General features: G+C 38.2%; 1 protein-coding gene across 8 annotated transcripts in view; it reads left to right on the forward strand.

Annotated features, from left to right (window-relative positions):
- Nucleotides 1-22983, forward strand: part of AUTS2 (activator of transcription and developmental regulator AUTS2) — a 1156658-nt gene that overhangs the window by 358439 nt on the left and 775236 nt on the right. The window contains exon 1 of one of the 8 annotated variants that reach the window (XM_070231760.1): nt 4500-4903. The exons of 6 other annotated variants lie outside the window; for them this stretch is intronic. In XM_070231760.1, coding sequence (XP_070087861.1) covers nt 4856-4903 — 48 coding nt within the window. In that variant the 5' untranslated portion in view covers nt 4500-4855. Of the gene's footprint in view, nt 1-4499; nt 4904-22983 lie in introns of those variants that run through there. One more of the 8 variants, XM_070231759.1, reaches the window with a different exon arrangement.

Consider the following 22983-nt stretch of genomic DNA (forward strand, 5'->3'; position numbering starts at 1 on the left):
AGTTTACAGATGGGGAACTCGAGGTTGGGGGAGATAAGCAGCCATTTTGCATTTATACTCAGTATTTGGCATGGCCACGATTGGAACTGAGGTCCTTATTAAATCTCTAAATCTCTTGGGTGTAACCATTTACTATTGCCGTATACTGTCTCCCATAAAGTAGCCTTTTCTCCCTGCCTCCACTACTTCTTGTCCTTCTCCCCTTTTAAGATGCTTTAAATAAAGCACAGCCAATTATCTACCTCTTAAATTGAGCTTCATCTCCTTCCTTATTTCCCATTCATCAATGCCCTATATTCATGCAAATAGTAGATATTTGGTGGGATAAAATAAATAGTAATTTTATTTTGTCTCCCCTTGACTCTAAGGGAATTTGTATTCTGTTATAAATTCTAACTGTTCCGTGATCGTATTATGTTACGTGAAGTGTATAGCACAGTTAGAATCTTATCAGTGGTCTCAGGGATACTCTTCGGTGGAGCAGCATGATGCTGAACTAAAAAGCCAGGAAGTCTCATAGACCTAGCTCAGCCTCCGACCAGCTGTGAGACCTTGATGAAGTCACCTTACCTCTCTGGGCTTCACTTCTTTCATCACTGTGATGTTTGATCCAGGTCAGTTCCCAGCCTGGGAGGCACAGCCTTTGTCAGGACACTAAATAGGTCGCATGTGCTACTGTCTCTCTCTCTCTCACATTTTTCTTTTTTAAAGATTGGCACCTGAGCTAACATCTGTTGCCAGTCTTTTTTTGTTGTTGTTTTCTTCTTCTTCGTCTCCCCAAAGCCCCCCAGTACATAGTTGTATATTCTAGTTGTGAGTGCCTCTGGTTGTGCTATGTGAGACACCGCCTCAGCGTGGTTTGATGAGTGATGCGATGTCCACGCCCAGGATCTGAACCGGTGAAACCCTAGGCCTACTGAGGCAGAGTGCATGAACTTAACCACTTGGCCACTGGGCTGGCCCTGTGCTACTCTTTTGTGTACACATTACTTTTAGGTGTTTCTAGAAGGGATGGTTAATAAAATAGAAATTCATTAAAATACATTATTAAATTCTTACATTTTGTGTTTCTTCAATCAGTTATTGCCTGATAAAATTCAACATATTATCAAATGAGTAGTTCATTATTTCTTTTAACTAAAAGGGGGACCTCATGCTAAAGGTTAGACACTATTAGTTTTCATGAACTTTTAACATCCCTCTCCAAGTGGAATATTCACTAAGCCCACAAATGAATCAACTACTTGATTACCCAAATTCTAGCTTTTTGGAATCTTTCATTATCTTACTTCTTCCCCTTTTCCATGAGCATTTGGATATATGATGAGGGAGAAAATCACAAGGAAATGAATTGGGTTTCAAAGAAATCAGTCTTCTATAATTTGTCCTGAAGACAGAATGTTTTGCCATCATGTCTGTAAGTACAGTTGGTCAGTGGTCACCTTGTCGTCTTTCCACTCCCCATTCCATCTTTCTTGTGAAACACTACAAACCTCACTCTTCTCTCAGACCACAAGCCCTTCTGGCCTCACTTCTTTCCTTATGTAGCCTGCATTATGTATATAATCCCCTCACCAGTACTCTCATTTGCTTGGAGTTCTTGTTCTTCTGCCGATTTTCTCCCAGTAGCTTATCAGCTGTCTGCCTTCTCTTGAGCTTCTGTGTTTCACATGAGAGAATTAAAACTCTGTCTGGAATGTTATTATAGATCAGTTGGCCTCAACATCTGATGGCTTTTTCGGTGTTGCCCATCAGTGCATTTACCAAGTTGCTTTCTTTGTCCCCTTGGTGGCAGTTCCAAACTCTCCCCACTCAAGGCTACCATGATAGCAAAAATTTCTCTAGAGCTTAACTATGTTAGAGAAAATGTGCTAAGGACTTTACGTGCATTGTCTTTTCCCCATTCTTGCTCTATGACCTAATTTTTCCTCCCTCCATCCCATCCAACGGATACTAACTGAGCATCAACTGTGTCTAGGCATTGTGCCCAGCCACAAGCTCCAACTGTATTGAGGCAGTTTGGAGACTTGCTCTCAAGAGGCCTCCAGTTCAGAGAGAGATGCAGAGAAGTAAATAGTCAAAAAGTACATTGTGTGCTAAGTGCTAAGAAGAGAGAAGTTCAGTATGTTATAGGTGCACCCAACCCAGATGCAGGGATGAGGATAAGGAAAGCTTCTTGGAATAAGTGACAGCTAAGTGCCAATCTAAAGGATGAGAAATATGAGTTAGATGGCATGATAGGGGAATATATGGATGTTCTAGAAAGAATAACATCTGGATGCCAGAAAGATTCAGGGAATTGACAGGGGCAATAAGAATAGAGCCATTGTTCTCAGAGAAATTAGAGGCCTTCAGATATGAACTCCATTCCCTCTATTTCCCACTTCCTAAGTGATTTATCACCAACCCTAGTGGTTCTCTGGTTAAGATTCAGTGCTCATACTGCCACGGCCTGGGTTCCTTTCCAGTTAGGGAACCACACCACGTGTCTGTCGATTATCATACTGTGGCGCTGCATGTTGCTGTAATGCTGAAACTTCTGACCCCGGTATTTCAGATATCAGCAGGGTCACCTATGGCTGAGAGGTTTTAGTGGAACTTCCAGACTAGGAAGAAGGACGTGGCCATCCACTTCCGAAAAAATTGGCCATGGAAACCCTATGAATAGCAGTGGAGCACTATCTGATATAGCACGAGAAGATGAGAAGATGGTACAAAAAAAAAACCGAGCAGGGTTCTGCTCTGCTGTACACCGGGTCTCTAGGAATTGGAATCTACTTGTTGGCACTAACAACAAAAGTGATTTATATCTTCACTTACTCAAAGTAGAATTCACTGAGATCCTTTATTGTACGTGGGTCTTAGGGGGATGAGTTTTGACACACTTGCTGTCACTTTTAGCATGATGTTTTACTATTCACTTGTTTAGCTGCTCTGCTGAAATAGTATTAGAATGTTAGGGTGAGTGTAGAGGAAGATGCTTCTTCAAAACTGTTATAGGAAGGTTTATAATTATTGTGATGTAGAGGTGGAATTTTTCATGAGGGCTTTCCAGTGGTAATCCTCCCTAAAATTTTGAATGCCAAAATGAAGCTACTTCTTAGCCTAATGATATATAATAGCAGCTTCTATTCTCTTCCACTTCTTAAAAGTAGAAGCATATCCCTTTTCCATAAAGACACTTAATAAGTAATATTTGTGCTTCAGCAAATGTTCCACCCTCAAACACCTTGACTGAGGAAAGCATGATGTGCCTCATATGAAGGGTCTATAGGGATGAAAGGTTGGTGCTTCTGTGACACAAAGGTAGAGGAATGAAATAATGGTCTGCACATACTCCTGGTCTTTTGCAGATGTGAAGGGAGATGAGCCCCCGTGTAGACTTTGACCCTTCTGATCGGCAGTTAAGGTTGCTCTTTAGCATGTTGGCTTCATTGCTCCACTCAGCTTCAGCAATAAGAGTGGACACAAAGCACCTGAATGGGAAATTATTTCACTCTTTTTTCATACCATTTTGAAAGGTAGAGGCTAATACTCAGGCATTCAAACTCTCCTGTTTCTCTTCTCTTTGCAGATGGGGATAGTTTACAACATCCTATAAAATTTACTTTTAAATCCAGATGAATCTTAATTATTTTGTATTTGATAAATATATATTTATTACTTGGAGGGGTAGGGATGTGGGAATTAGGGATGAGAGATGTGTCATCACATTATGAAATATTTTGAGAATCACTGTCTCCCATGGCCTGTCTCCAGCATTTCATCCTCAGCGCAGTGGTAAGTGCCGCACATTCGCATATGCTACAGCCATGCTCCTCAATTTCACCCCCTTTGTTCATTTCTTCTGTTTCTTGCATCTTGTCAAGTGGGTGCAGCTGCTGTTTCACAATTTTTCTTAAAATCTTGAGAAGTTAAATGAGTTAATAATAGTGAAAGAAAAATAAAAACATTCTTTACATTTCTGAACAAAAAAATGTATGTATAAAGTGTCGATGATTTTTCCAAGCTGTTAGTTCATGAAGCTGAATACCAGGAGCTGTTTTGGCAAGGGGGATAGCAAGAGAAAGCTGTTCCAGTTTCTCTTTCTCTGGCTACGAGAAAGTGAAAGATGTTGTTTCAGCTGAAGAATTTCAAATGGATTCTTATTCATTTTTTTGCTAAGGAGACTAGACTTTTTTTGGTGTTGTAATCTTATGTAGGCGTGGAGAAAGGTCACCTCCTGATCTTGTTTTGGAGATTATGGGGTTAAAGCTGTGGCAGAGTCCTTTGTCTAGATACAGGCTCTTGTCAGAATAATGTTTGGCCAGGTGTTAATTTGTGTCCTGAGGGGGAGTGCTGGAATTCATTATTCATCCTGTGGGGGTAGGGGTGGGAGGAGGAGGTTGTCCTTCTGGGAGGCTACAAGGGCCAGCGCCTGCCTCCTGCCTTTACTGACATGTGCCATTTGTGATGAAGGCAGCTGAAGTCCATTTGAGGAATTCTCTTGTCAGCCAGCCAAGGGAGCAACACAGAGGGAGGGAAAGGGAGAGGCAGGCAGCTCAGCACAGCAGTTCTGGAGTGCAGTTTCCAGAGCTAGATCACACACAGTGTTTTAGGCGCTAAGGGAGGGTGTACAGAAACATAAAGTGGAAGGAGGCCAGGTTTGAAATAGAGCATTTTCCTATTTCTTTCCCCTTTGCCCCTCCTGTCTTTGAATACATGTCATCCTTTGGAAAATTCAACATCTGAAAGAAGCCTTTGCTGAAACATCGCTTTTTCTTCAGCACTCTACTGTGGTGTTGTGTTTTTTTTTTCTTTTCCTCTTTTTATTTTTTTCCCATCTTCTTTTCCTCTGAGGGCAGGAAGTGAGACAATGATCAAGTCAAGCTGGTTCTATGTTAAGTTCAAGTATGCAGAGAAGGTAAGTCAATATGTATTCCTTTCCCAAGGGAAACCTGCCGTCTCCCTCCAGTGTTCTCATGTTGACGGGCTCCCATGGCTTCTCGGGAAGGGAATGAACCTAGAAGTTTTATTTGTGAAAGTGTTTCCGCTGGCCTAAATGATTCTTGGATGAAACACAGGCTCTGTGCCTAGAATTTGACATCGCCACTGACAAAGAGGAAGGAATCTTCAAACCCTGTTCCAGAGGCATTATTTAGAATTTACAGAAGAAAAATAATGAAACTACAGTAACAGGAAAGATAGGCTATGTTGCTTTAGAGTGAACAGAGAATTTTCTAGAGAAATATTTGTAATGAAACGATGTATTTTTGGTTCTGAAACAAATTGATAGTCACTTCCCACAACCTTAGTTGCTTAGTTGCTTAGTCAGAAATTTTTATGTTTTCTTTCAGTTAACTGACTTTGCTCGTTCATGTATAGAAGAAGTGTTTTCCAGTGTTGAATATGCGAAAAATCCCCATCAGTTTAGCTGACCACATATGAAACTGTCTGTTTGCTGTCTCTTGGGGGTTATATTTTAGGGAAGCAGTGAATTTTGGTTGCATCTGAAATTTTGATTTTATAGTTCTGTGTTTCAATATACCGTTACCAGGCTTTGGGGAAAGAACTGTGTACTTCCTAACACATCTTCACTTACCTGGGGCTCTTGGCCATCTTTTTGGTTCTGGATCCATATATATACTTATTCTCTTGGGAATTTATAGGGCTGGTAATGAGGTTTCCAGAAGCATCTTAAAAATGCCTCTCTTTTGAAATCCTTGCTTCCTTGATTTGCTTGTTGGAAACATTGGTGTATTGACTATAAAGTTAAGCTGAGGCCCTAGAGAATGGAATTGTGATGTGGGAAGATGGAAAATTGTGATGACTGCCTTCATACTTCTTATGATTATATATGTGTGTGTATATATATATATATATATATATGCACATTAAAAATCCCTCCTCCATTCTTCTAGTTTAAAAAAGACGTTAGTACACATTGAGCTCATTTTTGTTTTTTAGAACATTAACCCTGAGCTAACGTCCGCCGCCAATCCTCCTCTTTTTGCTGAGGAAGATTGGCCCTGAGCTAACATCTGTGCCCATCTTCCTCTACTTTATATGTGGGATGCCTGTCACAGCATGGCTTGATAAGCAGTGCATAGGGATCCAAACCGGTGAATGCTAGGCTGCCAAAGCAGAGCGCTCGAACTTAACCGCTATACCACTGGGCTGGCCCCAAGGGCTTATTTTTCTTACATTGTTTTTTCTGTGTAGATTTGTTTCTGCTGTGTTTTTATGGCAGCAAAATTACTTGTTCTTTACCCATAATCAAAGTCTAGAATTTTGACTTAAAAGATCCATTCTCCATTTTAAACCCATTTGCACTGTTAACTTTTAAAGCTATTATAACCAGACGTTTTTGTGTACAGGGTCAGGAAAGGTTATCACGGTAGTTTGGAATTTACTTTTTTCCTCAGTGGATTACTTTCCTTTGAGCAGCCTGTTACCCATTGTTTGCTGTTAATGAACTTTGGTAAATAAAGCTGTATACTTTCTTAACCTTTTCTTTTCACCTTGAATATCCTGCTGTAGAAACGTGAAACTCAGAGTTAAGGAATAAGAGTAAACTAATGTTAAAATGGGGAGAACATTTCAACAGATGATCTTCATAAAAAGGAAGAGAAGGGGGACATTAACTGCTTCTTTGGATGAGCATGTTGCTATTATTCCTAGCAACCAAATAAGGAGAGAATGCATTCATATACCAAGACATGTGTGCAGTATAAAGCTAAATAATTTAAGTCTCCATAGCTAATTGAAGAATAGCCTGCTTTTATTTGGAAAGCGGGAAAAGAGAAACAGAAATATTTGTCTTGTTTTTAACATGCTTATGGTGCTCTAGATCTCTGTGATTCTTAGCAGAACTGTTGTTCTTTTGTTCCTTCCCAATGATTTATTTTTTAAACTTTCATTGGAGATTTTTTTTTTAACTTATCAAAATGAGTTTAGTTTCGGGGCCAGCCCGGTGGCTCAGCAGTTAAGTGCGCATGTTCTGCTTTGGTGGCCCGGGGTTCGCTGGTTCGGCACTGCTTGGCAAGCCATGCTGTGGTAGGCATCCCACATATAAAGTCGAGGAAGATGGGCACACGTATTAGCTCAGGGCCAGTCTTCCTCAGCAAAAGGAGGAGGATTGGCAGCAGTTAGCTCAGTGCTAATCTTCCTCAAATAAAATGAGTTTAGTTTCCTGTGGAGAGATAAAAAGCCTTAGTATAAACCCAGGGATCGAGATGTTTAAAAAACAAATTTAAGCCATTCTTTTCTGAATTATTACAAAAAGCCATTCTTTTAAAAGGCTATTAATTTGGAATTTCCTCCAGTATCTTAAAAAGGGCAAAAAAGTACCCTCCCCTCCCTAATTTCAAACATTGACCAAAGGATTTAATATAAACTTGTAATTGTCAAAAAGATATTTCTTCTGTGAAGTTTGTTCACAACTATAAGAAAATACATTATGTGATATCCTCAATAGCCGGCCATTTCCTGGTTTTACATTTAGGAAAATGAGTTAATCAGTCTTATATTATGAGCAAGAAAAGTTAAGAAATTCAAGTAACGCATTACCAAAAACATTGGCACAGGAGAATATTACTTCCTTGTGATCATTAGCATTTTGATCCCTTTCCAAAATTAAACATATAATAGTAAAACAAAAATCTCTTTTACCACCACCAAACATATATACACTCTCCTCTGTAAGAATTCCCATTTAAAATATTTATGTTATCTCCTTCTTGAATTAGGTTAATACCCAGACATCATTTCTTCTAAAATACTGTTTCCTTGAATTAAGTTCATCCTATCCCCTTTTCCCCCTCTCATTCTGCGTATTCTCTCTGAGCAATTTCCTATTTTCATGGGTTTTGCTATGTCCTGTAACTGATTATTCCAAAATCTCTCACTAGTCTAATGTCTATCTTGAATCATAGAGGCATATATTTTATTGACTAGTTAGATATCTGTCCTAAAGTTCAACAGATACCTCTAGCGCAACATCTCTAAAATGCAGTTAATTTCTTCTTCCTCAACCTAACATTTCCTTCCTCTTGTACTTCCTACCAGAGGCAAGGCATCACTGTCCAGCTGGTCATCTGTGTTCCTAAAGGACTCATTTTAGTTCTATTCTTACCATCTCCCTCCTGGCTTATTAGCGGAGCCTCCTGATTGGTCTCCATACTGCCATTCATGATGCGTTCCCCTGGTCCAAGATACTGCTGGAGTGATCTTGTTAAAGGTCAGTCTGAGTCTCTTAGGCCCCTGCTTGCTAATGGCTGCCCTCTCCCACCTGAGAATCCTCACTTGATCCCCCTCAAGAGTGCTAGCACTTGGCCTTGTCTATGTATCATGTATTTATTGTAATTATTTACCATGTCCTCTATAGCACCATGAGGTCCTAGAGATACAGAACTATGTTGTCCTTTTTTAAAAAAAATCTATAATACCAGCACATTACAGATGCTCAGTTATTCCTTAAATGCTTTTGAGCAAATCTGTGATTTCTTTTGGGAGTCAGGGTGACATGAGTTTGAATTCTGCTTCTACCGTTTACTGGTGGTTTATGACCTTGAGCAATATTTGGAAACTTGATAAAATTGTTTCCTCATGTAGTAAATCAGGAGAATTATCACCTAATTATCACCTAATATACTTTTCTAAAATTAAACTTTTTATTTTGAGATAGTAATAGGTTCATATGCAGCTGTAAGAAATAATACAGAGAGATACCATGTGCCCTTCACCTTGTTTCTCCCAATGGTAACATCTTGTAAAACTGTATAGTATAATCTCACAACCGGGATATTGATGTTAATATAGTCAAGATACTGAACAATTCCATCACGAAAGGGATCTTTCATGTCGGCCTTTTATAGCCACACCACTTTCCTCCCACCCCTACACCCTCAGTCGTTAACTCCAGGCAACCAATAATTTTTCGCCGTTTTTATTATTTTGCCATCTCAAGACTATTATATAAACGGAATGATATACTATGTAACTTTTTGGGATTGTTGTTTCTCATTAAACTTGATTCTCTGAAGATTCATCCGAGTTGTATGTTCCTTTTGTTTCTGAGTAGAATTCCATGGTATAGAAGAAGCACCATAGTTTGTTTAATCATTCCCTCATTGAAGGACATCTGTGTTGTTTCTGCTTTTTTCTATTATAAATAAAGCTGCTATCAACATTTGTGTGGGTCATATTTTTAAATTCATTCTACCAATCTGTCTTAATTTGTATATTTAGACCACTTGCTTTTACTTATTGATATATTAGGCCTTAAGTTTGTCAATTTTGTTTTGTTTGTATTCTGTATTTTATTTTTTGTTTCTCTTCTTTTCTTCCTTTCCTGTAGGTTACTTTCTAGAACTTTTTCCAATTCCATTTTGCTTTATCTATAATGTTTTTCAGTGTTTGTCTTTGTACCTCGTTTTTAGTGAATGCTCTAGGTATTACAGTGTGTATACATAACTTGTGTCTTGTTGTCTGCATTTTACCAGTTCAAGTGAAGTGTTAAAATTTACTTTCCTTTGCCCTCCCCCGTTCATATTATAATTATCTTAAATAGTTCCTCCACATGCATTTAGAACCACACCAGACAGCTATCATTTTTGTTTCAACTGTCAGTTGAAACTTGGAAAACTCAAGAAGAGAAAGGATATTGTATTTACTTTGCTGTTTCTATTGTTCTTTCTTCCTTTCTGATTGTTTAAGATTCTTTCTTTCATCGTTTTTTTTAAGAGAACTTCCTTTAGCCATTCTTTAGGATAGGTCTAGCAACAGATTTTTAAAATTTTCTTTAGTGTGAGAATATTTTGATTACACGTCCCTTCCTGAGGAATATTTTTACTTGCTATAGACTTCTGGGTTGTCAGTTCTTTTCTTTCAGCGATCAAAAAAATGTCATGGCACCTTTTTTCTGGCCTTCACAGTTTCTGATAAGAAATTCAACTATGATTCTTTCCTCTATAGGTCGTACATTGTTTCTCTCTGGCTGCTTCCCTCTCCCCTCTACTTGATGTTGAGCCCATCCGTTGACTTTTTGTTTTGTTTTTTTAAATTAAAATACAATATTTTACAGTGGTAAAAGGCAGATTAAATAAAATTTACCACCTTAAACATTTTTAAGTATGCAGTTCAGTAGTGTTAATTATATCCACATTTTTGTGAAGAACTTTTTCATTTTGCAAACTTGAAACTCTGTACACATTAAAACAACCATTCCTGGGCCGGCCTGGTGGTGCAGCAGTTAAGTTTGCACATTCTGCTTCTCGGAGGCTCGGGGTTCACTGGTTCGGATCCCGGGTGCGGACATGGCACCGCTTGGCAAAAGCCATGCTGTGGTAGGTGTCCCACATAAAAGTAGAGGAAGATGGGCACAGATGTTAGCTCAGGGCCAGTCTTCCTCAGCAAAAAGAGGAGGATTGGCAGTAGTTAGCTTAGGGCTAATCTTCCTCAAAAAAAAAAAAAAAAAAAAAGACCACAACACCAATTCCCTTTTCTCCCTCTTCCCAGTTCCTGGTAACCACCATTTTACTTTCTGTCTCTATGAATTTGACGACTGTAGGCACCTCATATAAGTAGAATCATGCAATATTTGTTCTTTTGTCACTGGCTTATTTCACTTAGCATAATATCCTCAAGGTTCATCTATATTATAGCATGTGAAAGGATTTCCTTTTTTTAAGGCTGAATAATCTTCCCTTGTATGTATATACCACATTTGTTTATCTGTTCATCCATCAGTGGACATTTGGGTTGCTTCCACGTCTTGACTATTATGAATAGTGCTGGTATGAATATAGGTGACATGAGACCCTGCTTTCAATTCTTTTGGGGATATACCCAGAAGTGGTATTGCTAGGTTGTATGGTAGTGCTATTTTTAATGTTTTGAGGAACTTCCATACTGTTTTCCATGGCATTCATACCATTTTGTATTCCCATCAACAGCGTGCAAAGCTTCCGGTTTCCCGACATCCTTGCCAACACTTGTTGTTTTCTGGTCTTTTGCTAGTCGCCATTCTCACGGATGTGAGGCGATAACACGTTGTAGTTTTGATTTGTATTTTTCTGATGATTACTGATGTTGCGTATCTTTTCAGATGTCTTTTGGCCATTTGTATGTCATTTGGAGAAGTGTCTATTCAAGTCTTTTTCCCATTTTTTAATCAGATTGTTTGATCTTTTGTTGTTGTAGTTCTTTATGTATTAATCTCATTGTACATCTCCATCAGAGCTCCTGAGTGACCAGATGCATTGTCAATGAGCAGTCATATTTTGAACCTTTTTTTCTGAGCAGTAGGTCTCAAAGTGCATTTAAAATATTCAGTAAACCATGTTGTAAACAGACATGCTGTCTTCCAGGCTTTGTTGTTCTGTTTATAGAGGACAAGCAGGGTAGATGTACTGTAATTCTTAAGGGCCCTAGGATTTTTGGAATGGTAAACGAGCATTGGCTCCAACTTAAAGTCACCACCTGCATTAGCCCCTAATGAGAATCAGCCTGTCCTTAAAACTTTGAAGCCAGGCATTGACTTCTCTGCTCTAGCTGAGAAAGTCCTAGATGGCATCTTCTTCCGATAGTAGGCTGTTTCGTCTACAGTGAGAATCTGTTTGTTGTAGCCGCCTTCATTAATTATCTCAGCTAGATCTTCTGGAGAACTTGCTGCAGCTTCTGTATCAGCCCTTGCTGCTTCACTTTGCCACTTTATGTTATGGAGATGGCTTCTTTCCTTAAACCTCATAACCAACCTCTGCTAGCTTCAAATTTTTCTTCTGCAGCTTCCTCCCCTCTCTCAGCCTTCACAGAATTGAGGTGAGTTAGGGCGTAGCTTCTGGATTAGATTTTGGTTTAAGGGAATATTGCGGCTGGTTTGATCTTCTGTCTAGATCACTAAAACTTTCTGCATGTCACCAATAAGAATGTTTTGCTTTCTTTTCTTTTGTATGTTTCCTAGAGTAGCATTTTAATTTCCTTCAAGAACTTTTCCTTTGCATTCACAGCTTGGCTAACTGTTTGGCACAAGAGGTGTAGCTTTCAGCCTATCTCAGCTTTCAACATGCCTTGCTCACTAAATTTAATCATTTCCAGCTTTTGATTTAAAGTGAGAGACGTGCGACTCTTCCTTTCATTTGAACACTTTGAGGCCATTTGTAGGGTTGTTAATTGGCCTACTTTCAATGTTGTTGTGTCTCAGGGAATAGGGAGGCCTGAGGGAGGGAGAAAAACGGGGAATGGCTGGTCGGTGGAGCAGTTAGAACACTTACAAGATTGATCAAGTTGACCATCTTTTTTTTGAGGAAGATTAGCCCTGAGCCAACATCTGCTGCCAATCCTCCTCTTTTTGCTGAGGAACACTGGCCGTGAGCTAACATCCGTGCCCATCTTCCTCTACTTTATATGTGGGACACCTACCACAGCGTGGCTTGCCAAGTGGTGCCATGTCCGCACCTGGGATCTGAATTGGTGAACCCCGGGCCGCCGAAGTGGAACGTGTGAAGTTAACCGCTGCACCATCAAGCCGGCCCAAGTTGACCATCTTAAATGGGCATGGTTTGTTTCGCCTCCAAACAATTACAATAGTAACGTCAAAGATCACTGGTCACACATCACCGTAATAAATATAATAATAATGAAAAAGTTTGAAATTATGAGAATTGCCAAAATGTGACGCAGAGACATGAAGTGAAAGATGCTCTAGAAAAATGGCACTGATAGAGTTGCTCAACTCAGGGTTGCCCCCAAACCTTCAATTTGTAAAAAATACAGCATCTGCAAAGAGCGGTAAAGTGAAGCGCAATAAAATGAGGTATGCGTGTATTCTGGATATTAACCCCTAATCAGATGTATGATTTGCAAACGTTTTTCTCCGATTTCGTAGGTTGTCTTTTCACTCTGTTGATTGCGTCCTTTGATGTGCAAAATTTATTAAGTTTGATGTAGCCCCATTTGTCTATTTTGCCTGTGCTTTTGATATCATATACAGGAAATCATTGCCAAATTCAATGTCATGAAGCTTTTCCTTACGTTTTGTTCCTGTTGATGTCTTGGCACCCTTGTCAAAGATCATTTGACGCTGTACCCAAGGGTTTATTTCTGGGCCCTCTGTTGTATTCTGTTGGTCTATTTGTCTGTCTTTATGCCAGTACCATACTGTTTTGATCACTGTAGCTTTAAATATATTTTGAAGTTAGGGAGTGGTGGTCCTCAAACTTTGTCCTACTTTTTCAAAATTGTTTTGACTGTTTGGAGTCCTTCAAATTTCCGTATAAATTTTAGGATGAATTTTTCTATTTCTGCCAAAAATGCTATTGGGAATCTTATAGGGCTTGTGTTGAATCTGCACCTCTTTGGGTAATGTGGAAATATTAACAATATTGTCTTCCTTTCTATTAACATAAAGTGTCTTTCTATTAGTATCTTCTTTAATTTCTTTCAGCATTTTTTCTCTAGTTTCCCGAATTTTTAATTTTTGTTATTGAATATTGCATTTTTGAATTCTAAAATTTCCTCTTGGATCTTCTTTATATCTTCTGTTACCTTGCTGAGACTTATTTCTTTGCTGCAAGTTTCTAGTTTTTCTTTGGTTTCAAACACGTCTGTCATTGCTTGCTGGAACGTTTTTTGGTGGGCTTTAAAATCCTTGTCAGATAACTCTAATATCTCTGTCACTTCAATGTTGGTGTCTATTGATTGTCTTTTTCTATTTAAGTTGGGTTTTCTGGTTCTTGGTATGTGGAGTGATACTTGATCAAAATCTGGATATTTTCAGTATTATGTTTTGAGACTGAATCTTATTTAAATCTTCGGTTTTTAGCTGGATTTTTTTGACAGCTCTCCGGCAAGAGAAGGGGGCTGCCACATTCGGGTAGAAGTCCTGGTTTCCAATTCAACCTCACTTGTCACCTTGAAAGGAGAGAGTGCCTTATTGTTAGTGCTGAGTAGGAGTTCCAATTCCCCTCTAAGCCTCAGCTGATCCCATACTGACTGAGAGGGGTAATAGTGCCTTATTACTGCTTACCTCGTGGCCTCCGCTAATGCCACAGGGAGTGGGGTGGTCTTGTTAACACCAGGCAATGACTCTCCACAATGATTTTTCTAACACCACTCCAGTGGGGAGAGGTAGAAGGTGCCTTGTTACTGCCCTGTGAGGATCAAGGTTCCCCTCATGACCTCCACTGAGACTGCTAGAGGAGGGGGGGCCTCTTTTCTGCCAAGCAGAGTTGAAAGTCTAGACTCTCTATGCATGCTTCTGGGACACCAACTGGATGTGGAGGTAGATTACCTCTTTAAAGCCTGGGGAGAATAGAAGTCTAGGCTCCCCTCTCCCTTGCTAATGGGGGAATGGTTGAATCCCAGTTTTTTCTTTGGTGTTTGTGTAAAAGTTATGTAGCTTGCTAGTTCAACTCTTTCCTAGTCCTTTGTCTAAAGATAGCAGACTTTCCTTGGGGCTGTTTTTTTTTCATATCCGCTATTGTGTTTTCCGGGTTTTTGGCTTCTTCAGCTGACAATCTGGGATATATGAGGCAAAAAACAAAAATGAAAACAGAAAACCTAGGGAACTCACCACCTTCTCACTTTTTGGTTCCCCAGTTTCCTAGCTGGTTCGCCTTCTTCTCTCCACCTTTCAGAGTCTATTTTTATGTTCTCATCTATAGTGTCCAGGGTTTTTACTTGTCCTTTATGTAGTAGGGAAAAGTATGTCTATTCCATCTTCCTGGAAGCAGAAGTTCCCTAAAATGCTTTTGAAAAAGTGATTAAATGACAATGTTTTTAAGTGTTTGCATTGCACAGGGCCTGATAGTAAGTGCTTGATAGGGAGTGATAATTGTTTTTTGTTATCTTTATAATGTTTCTCCAATTTGTACTTGAAATGTCATCATACTTTGCTAATCTTTGCTAGAAGCAGCTCCATTGTAAATTTACCTTGCATTGTATAAATTATATTATCAGTAACACATAAATTTGCATCTTCATACCCCTTCATTGCTATTCCATCAAGGCATAGATCCATAAGAAACATTAGCTTTGCAGTATTTTTCTTTTTCAGGACAATTTTGATAGTGCATTTTTGTAATCAGTTTGGAATTAATTTTTGCCTCATTGACAAATTATTAGCTACTTCCACCAGAAAGAGCATAGCATAGGACACAATAGATTCTTTTTCTTGAAATATTCATTTTGATGAGTTGTTGAATTAGGTGCGGGGAAAATGAATATACTTTTTTCCTTTGGTAAGAGATGTTCTTCTGAACAACTGCTCTGAGATTATTATAGATATTATTTAACCCCATTGCCAGCCTTGCTTGGAACCTTATGCCTTATCTGTCTGTAAGTTTAAAGGATGTACTCTAATTCAGTCTTTAATTTCAGAGTTAATTTGAAATTTATTTACACAGTCTCTTTGGAAATTTGCGTAATCATGATGACTGCACCTAACTTCTTATTAAAATTTTGTGGAATTTTATTGGGTTCTTCAGTTAGAACAAAGCAATATATTTGTGTCACAAAACTAATTGGGAAATTCAGAACAAATTTAAGGTGTAGAACAAAAACTATAAAGTATGGCCTTATGAATTCCTTTATTCTCACTTGATAAGCAGTAGAATTTGGACAGGGCAGGACTTTGTTCCCTTTGCCCTTATAAAACTTGTTGTTTGAGATAAGAAGGACTTGAATTTTATACCAGGCTACGCTATAAATTTTTCTCCATCCTTAGAATGGACTCATTTTAATAGAAAGACTATTCATAGTTTTGATGGCTCAGATAAAAACTGTTAAGCATGAACAACTGCTCAGAAGTTCCAAGGGCTTCATTTCCCGTGGAAGGATTTCAGTTGCAGTCATTTTCTTTGCGTAAGTACGAGGAGGTAAATGGAACTCCAGTTTCGAGTGTTAAATTTGAAGACTATGTTTTTACTAGTGTACTTTGGAAGTAAAAAATGTAGCTAATCTAAATCAAAGGCCCAATTCCAGATTATTTTATAAGAGTACGAGGAGGACTACATCTGGCAGTTGAGCAACTTGGTATTGAAGAGTACATAGTCCGTCACATGTGACTGTCATTAAGCAGCTTTGCCCTTGTGTAGGCATCCTTTTCAGCGGGCTGTAATAGCTCCTTGTTGAAAAGCTGTCCACTATCAGTTGCAGCAGAAGAGGGGTTAAAGAGGAATATAGACTCATATATTGGCTTTGTTTTTCAGATGATGTTTTTGCCATTTTTTACATTGTTTTAGAGCACTTGGCATAGCCATACGTATAGTTATTCATTGTATTTTTTTGCATGAATAAATGAGAGAATGAATTAATAAGTTTGGTTTCCTAAATTAGGGTTTTGTGCTGTGCACACCTGAAAATTAAACTCCTATACCTTTTCTTCCCCTGCAAGGTACCTCCACCTTTCCCTCCGATCCCAACCTTTTAAAACTCACCGTCCATTCTGCCTTGCTAGAACGTGATTATGTACACTTAAAGTATTGGAGGATCTCCCAATGCTGTAGAAGGAGCTGGACAGATAGTTCAGTTTTACAGAGGGAGAATACCCTTGAAATTATAGCAGTCGTGTTTTGACCTTACTTTACCTTTAACTGATAGATCTTACCTGTAGACATTCGTGAGAAGAAAGGCATGCGACTCCCATTCATTGTACTTGTTAGGCCAAGGTAGATCTGGTTGCACACTTTTTTGTTGTTGTTTGGTGGAATACTTCTTATCTGACATCATCAGTTCCGTAGTGCATATATAAATTAGAAACAGTCAGCTAAAGCTTGAAATCATTGAAAGAAAAATAGTGTATACTTAAAAAGATTTTATAGTAAGACAAATGATTGTTCATCCTCTCAACAGTCTTTTCATGTAGATCAGTGGTTGGCATTGGCTGCACATTGGAACAGCTTGAGGAGATTTAAAAAAATACTGATGTTTAGATATCAACCCTAAAGATTCTGATTAAGTTGGTCTGAAATGCAGCCTTGGCCTTGGGGTTTTTAAAAGATCCTCAGGATCTCTAAATGTGCAGTGAGGGTTGGTTTGAGGATGGTTCCACTGATTTGTGTTCTAATTTCTCTTTGTTGAATAAACCACATCCATAATGCATTGGCCGCAATTGTCTTTGAGGGTTTACTAAAACTGTTGAAACAACTTAGACATATGTGAGTAATTTGAGTGCAGAATTCTTTTATATTCCCCTTCCTAGTCTTCAATAGTTATTTCATATTTAATTTGACAACAGGCTTTTTTCTTTTTAAAAAGAGTTTCGCTTTACAGTGTTTTTATTTTTTTGTTTTGGAGGAAGAGTAGCCCTGAGCTAACATCTGCTGCCAATCCTCCTCTTTTGGCTGAGGAAGATTGGCCATGAGCTAACATCCATGCTCATCTTCCTCTGTTTTATATGTGGGACGCCTGCCACAGCATGGCTTGATAAGCCACACGCAAGTTCACACCCGGGATCCGAACCGTGAACCCCAGGCTGCCGAAGTGGAACGTGTGAACTTAACCACTGCACCACCAGGCTGGCCCCTACAGTTTTTATCTTATTTTTTATGGAAGCAGTACCTCACTTTTTACATCACTCGTTTACATGATACTTAATTAAATAATAAATAAAGCTGTCATAAACAGGTTTGTGAACCAACAGTTTACTCTTTGCAAGCGTATAGGGCACTGGTGTCGTATAGAAGAGCGTTCATTGGCTATGAATCATATAGTATGTTTTACAAAGGCAATGAGGACCATCTGTTGATGTAGCTGTTCGGTTGAGTGGAAGTCAGTCAGAAGAGCATTTATGGTAAAGGATTCATAGTTGGCCTGATTTTAGGTCAATTAATATTCACCTACAAGAAGGTGGGATATGTTTCATTTTTATTCCGTAAGTGAATATATGTGTAGATTTTCTTTCTTATTTCGTAGTTGGTTTCTTATTCAGGACTTTGGATTAATTGATGTCTGATGTTAGTGCTAAATGCCCATAGATATAATCAATATAATCACTGTTATCTCAAGAGTGAGAACTGTTTCTTGCCTGTGGTTTTTATATTCCAGCATAACCATCTAAATGATATTCATTATGAGCCTTCATTACACACTGTCAACACTTTAGGAATCTTGAATTCAGTTTGGTGTTTGAGTATCATATGTCTTAAAGTACACTTTACATTAGATTTGTGAATAAATTGTGGAAAAACTTGACTGAAATTCAAGCATTAATAAATGATATTTCTTCCTAATAAGATGTACTAGTGGACGTTAGAGCATTAGTGGCCTTTAATAGACTATGTGAGATTACTCAGACCCATCAAAATATGGGAACTTCTGTTCTTACCACTTGATATGTGCATGTCTAGAGTTAGTTGTTTATTCTCAATTGTTTATGGTAATCGCATTTGCACTTCTCCTTTCATTTAGATAGTTAATCATGAATTTTTGTCTATTTTTGCTTAGCTACCTGCTCTCATTAATCTGGTTTATATCTGTTTGTTTTGTCTTCTTTTCAGATTGTGCCTTCCTTGAGGACAAGGAATCTAATCTTCCTCTGGTGTAGTGTCTACAACATAGAACACAGTTTTAGGAATTTACCGTCTGAATTAAATTTATTGAATTAGTGTATGGATATTAGGTCACTACTTTGTGCAGGACTGAATGCCAGGCCTTATGTGAACAGATCCCAAGAATAGTTTTGTTTGCTTTCTTTCCTGGGAAGGAAAGAAACAAACGGGTGTGTAAGTAGCTAAGTGCAAGTACCATGGTCTGTGCTTTTTCTTTCTGACTGCTCTGTTAGATTATCTTTCAGGAAAGCTGAGTAGTTTAGCACAGTGAATACTAAAGGGAATGCATTCCTTCCCTCTCAGGGGACTTAAGTATTGTTTAACACTGCTGTAAAATCCTCAGCTGGGGCTTTCTCTAATGTAGAATTTGTCTAAGAAAGATTATAAGAACAAGGAAGGCTTTATGTGCTGTTTTGTTTTTGTTTTTCTTTCTTCTCCTTCTCCTGCTCCAGGCTATCTGTAAAAAACGTGGAGTATTTTATTTGGGCCTCTGAAGTGTACATGTTATATATGTGTGAGTCTGAGAGAAAAAGGAAAGGCAAACGCAAGACAGTGCTTTCCAGTGGGAGTCATCACCCACAGGTAAAATGAGGAGAAATTACAAGAATGAATGTGCTTCTCTCCAGCCACTTTGCCATTCAGTGAACCAAACAAGTTGTCAGAGACAAAGCATGGGTCTTGGCATGTGATAAACCAGTAGCCTAGCCATTTACTTAACCAGTGGAGGACTCAGTTGTGGTATCTTCTTGACAGAGATGAAAGTCTTCAGAGTGACTTAGAAGGGCTATAATTTGAGGACTGTACTCAAATTCTTTCTTAATATAATGTTTGAGACCTTCATTACAGTGTCTGTCATTCAGCAAGAAACAAGGGAAGACTTTAATATTCAGCTAGATTTTTTAATGGCAAGGGAAGACTGAGTTTTGGAGCTGAAAAGCTATTTAGGCCACCCCCTTCAATTTGCAGATGAGGGCAGCAAGCCAAGAGTCGCACTTAGTGTTAGTAGGCAGAAGTGTGGACCATAGCTATGAAGTACATTTACTCTACTGAAAGTCAGTGGTGTAACCAGACTTGCATCTTTTCTTTCATTCAGTACTAGTTTTTCCGTTTTTTTGTTGTTGTTAGGAAAATGCTATTATAATCCTAACATTGGCACAAGTTTTAATTTTTTCATGTTGCTTTCCACTGCTTGCCCTTATTTACATTTTATTACTAATTCTATCCACTTTTTAATTTTCCTTTTGCACATACATCGTTCTTTCTACTGTTTCTATGTAGTATTTGTCACAATTCTTTTGGGTTTTCATTATAATTTACTAAATTATTCCCTTGTTGTTGAGCACTTAGACAGTCAAGTTTTATGCTATGAAGGAGAAAGCCACAGAAAACAATGTGGTGGATGTAGCTTGTCATTCTCTTAAGTTGTTTTTTTCTCATCATTTAAGTTCCTGGCAGTGACTTCATTGCAGCAATGAGAAGCACGTTGTAGCCTTCCAGCTTCTGAAGGAGTGTGCCCTGTGCTATATGTGTGCCAAGACTGGGTGAGTGTGAATGTGCATGACAGAAAAACAATCTGCTGCTTTTTGTAGGTCAAACAACTGCTGAGTCTTAATGTAGGATTTTGTGTTTCCTGTCAAGTTGCCACCTCCTTTGGGGAAGGTAAAAGCATTTCCAATAGCGTAGTTGATTAGCTTGATTAATGTTGGGCAAAATTAATGTTATGAAAATGAAATAAATCTGTAGTTTTGGGGGGACGTTGTAAAATTAAATATTAAAGTGACCTATTTATACAATTCTATAAAGAGATTTTTGAAGAGGCGTGTGCATCGATACTGTCAATATCAAATGTATATTCAAAGATATTCTTTCTTCCTCCAGGGTTCTAGGAATGTAACAAAGAACAGACATATTTAACTATAAAATACTGTGGTGCATCAAACAGCACAATTTTCGTTCTCTGGAGTTTATCTGTTGACTCTTGATTTAAACTGTTACTCTTTTTATCATGTGGGAACATGTGGAACAATTATATGGTCGAAAATGTAAGGATTTTGACCTAATGTTGATCCAAATTGTGTTATTTTACCGTATTTTCTTTTCAAAGACGTGTGCTTTGAAAGGTGAAGCTTCGTGTTTACAAATCTAAGTTCTAAAATGTTTATGAAAATTTTGATAGCCTTTAATAGATGTTTATCCCCAGCAAAAGAGTTCTTGATAGCGGACTTATTATGACCAAAAAATAAAGGTTTTTTGCCTTCTTCATTGTATTATTTATTTTCCAGGAAATTTTTTTTTACTTTATTTACCTTCGTGGACAAATGAGGGTGGACACTTTCACCTGCTCTGACTGTGGTGCATGGTGCCCCTCAGGTGAATGGTGTGTAAAAATGCTTTCCCATTCCTGGGGCAATTTGTGTGGAACTGTCCTGGTTGGTAGCTGACTTCATTCCATACTTCATTGTGCCAAATAACGCTTTCTAGAAATCCAGCCACGCCACTGCTCTAACACTCTTTCTAATTATCTCTGGGGCTAGGCAGATGAGTAATCTGGGAGCTATGGATCGGAGGGGCTGGGCAACCTCTGTCACATGCCATTCTTGTGACGTCTTTACTACACCAAAATCTGGAGGTGGTTAAGAATAATGGCTAGTCAGCGACATAAGGTTTTAGAAAGGGTTTTGCTGGGAATTTTATAAAGAAAAACTAGTGGCGAACTAAAAATAAAGCTATTCTTCATTCAGCTGTGTGTCTGAAACCATTGAGAAGGTCCCCAAGTACCTGTTTTTTCCATCCTTCTTGAGGTATAATTGACAAATAAAATTGTGTATACTTAAAGTATACAATGTGATGATTTGATATATGTATACATTGTGAAATGATTATCACAGTCAAGTTGATTAACACATCTATCACCTCACATAGTTGTCTTTTGTTTGTGTATGTGTGATGACAAATCTTAATGTCTTCTCTCTTGGCAAATTTTAAGTATACAATAGTGTTAATAGTCACCATGCTGTAATTAGGTCCTCAGAATTTATTTATAACTGAAAGTTTGTCCCCTTTGACCAACATCTCCCCATTTCCCCATCTCCCAACCCTTGGAAACCATACTCTCTGTTTCTATGAGTTTGACTTTTTTTTTAATTCCACATATATAAGTGATACCATACAGTATTTGTCTTTCTCTGTCTATCTTATTTTACTTAGCACAGTGCCCTTCAGGTTCATCCATGTTGTTGAAAATGACAGGATTTCCATCTTTTTTATGGCTGAATAATATTCCATTGTGTGTGTGTATCATGTCTGTTGTGTGTATATCTCTCTCTTTCTTGCGTCTTCTTTATGCATTCTTCTGTGGATGGATACTTAGGTTGTTTCCATGTGTTGGCAATTGTGAATAATGCTGCAATGAACATGGGAGTGCAGGTCTCTCTTTGAGATAATGGTTTTGTTTCCTTTGCATTTATATACCCTGAAGTGAATTTGCAGAATCATATGATAGTTTTATTTTTTGAAGAACCTCCATACTGTTTTCCGTAATAGCTGCAGCAATTCCCATTGCCACCATCAGTGCAAATAGGTTCCCTTTTCTCCACATCTTTGCTGACATTTATCTCTAGTCTTTTTGATAATAGCCATCCTAACAGGTTTGAGGTGATATCTCCTTATGGTTTTGATTTGCATTTCCCTGATGATTAGTGAGGTTGAGTACCTTTTCATGTACCTGTTGGTCATTTCTATTTCTTCTTTGGAAAATGTTTATTCAGATCCTTTTTAATCAGATTATTTGTTTTTTCCTGTTGAGTTGTATGAGTTCCTTATACATTTTAGATATTAACTCCTTATCAGATGTATGATTTGGAAATTTTTTTCCTATTCTGTAGGTTGCCTTTTCATTTTGTTGATTGTTTCCTTTCCTATGCAGAAGCTCTTAATAGTTTGATGTAGTTCCACTTGTTTTTTGCTTTGTTGCCTGTGCTTTTGGTGTCATATCCAAGAAATCATTACCAAGACCAATGCGAAGGAGCTTTTCCCTTTGTTTTCTTCTAGGAGTTTTAAGGTTTCAAGTCTTACATTAAGTCTTTAATCCATTTTGAGTTAATTTTTGTGACTGGTGTAAGATAGGGACCCAGTTTCATTATTTTGCATATGGATATCCAGACCTCAGCACAATTATTGAAGAGACTGTCATTTCCCCATTGTATGTTCTTGTGCACTTGTCAAAGATTAGTTGACCATATATGTATGGGTTTATTTCTGACCACTCTATTTTGTTCCATTAATGTGTGTGTGTGTATGTGTGTGTGTGTGTGTGTGTATGTGTGTGTGTATATATATATAGATATAGATATATGTTTTTATGCTATTACCATACTGTTTTGATTACTGTAGCTTTGTAATATAGTTTGAAATCAAGAAGTATGATATTTTCAGCTTTGTTCTACTTGCTTAAGAT

The sequence above is a fragment of the Equus caballus genome, chromosome 13, assembly GCF_041296265.1.
Source record: "Equus caballus isolate H_3958 breed thoroughbred chromosome 13, TB-T2T, whole genome shotgun sequence".
Classification (NCBI taxonomy): Eukaryota; Metazoa; Chordata; class Mammalia; order Perissodactyla; family Equidae; genus Equus; species Equus caballus.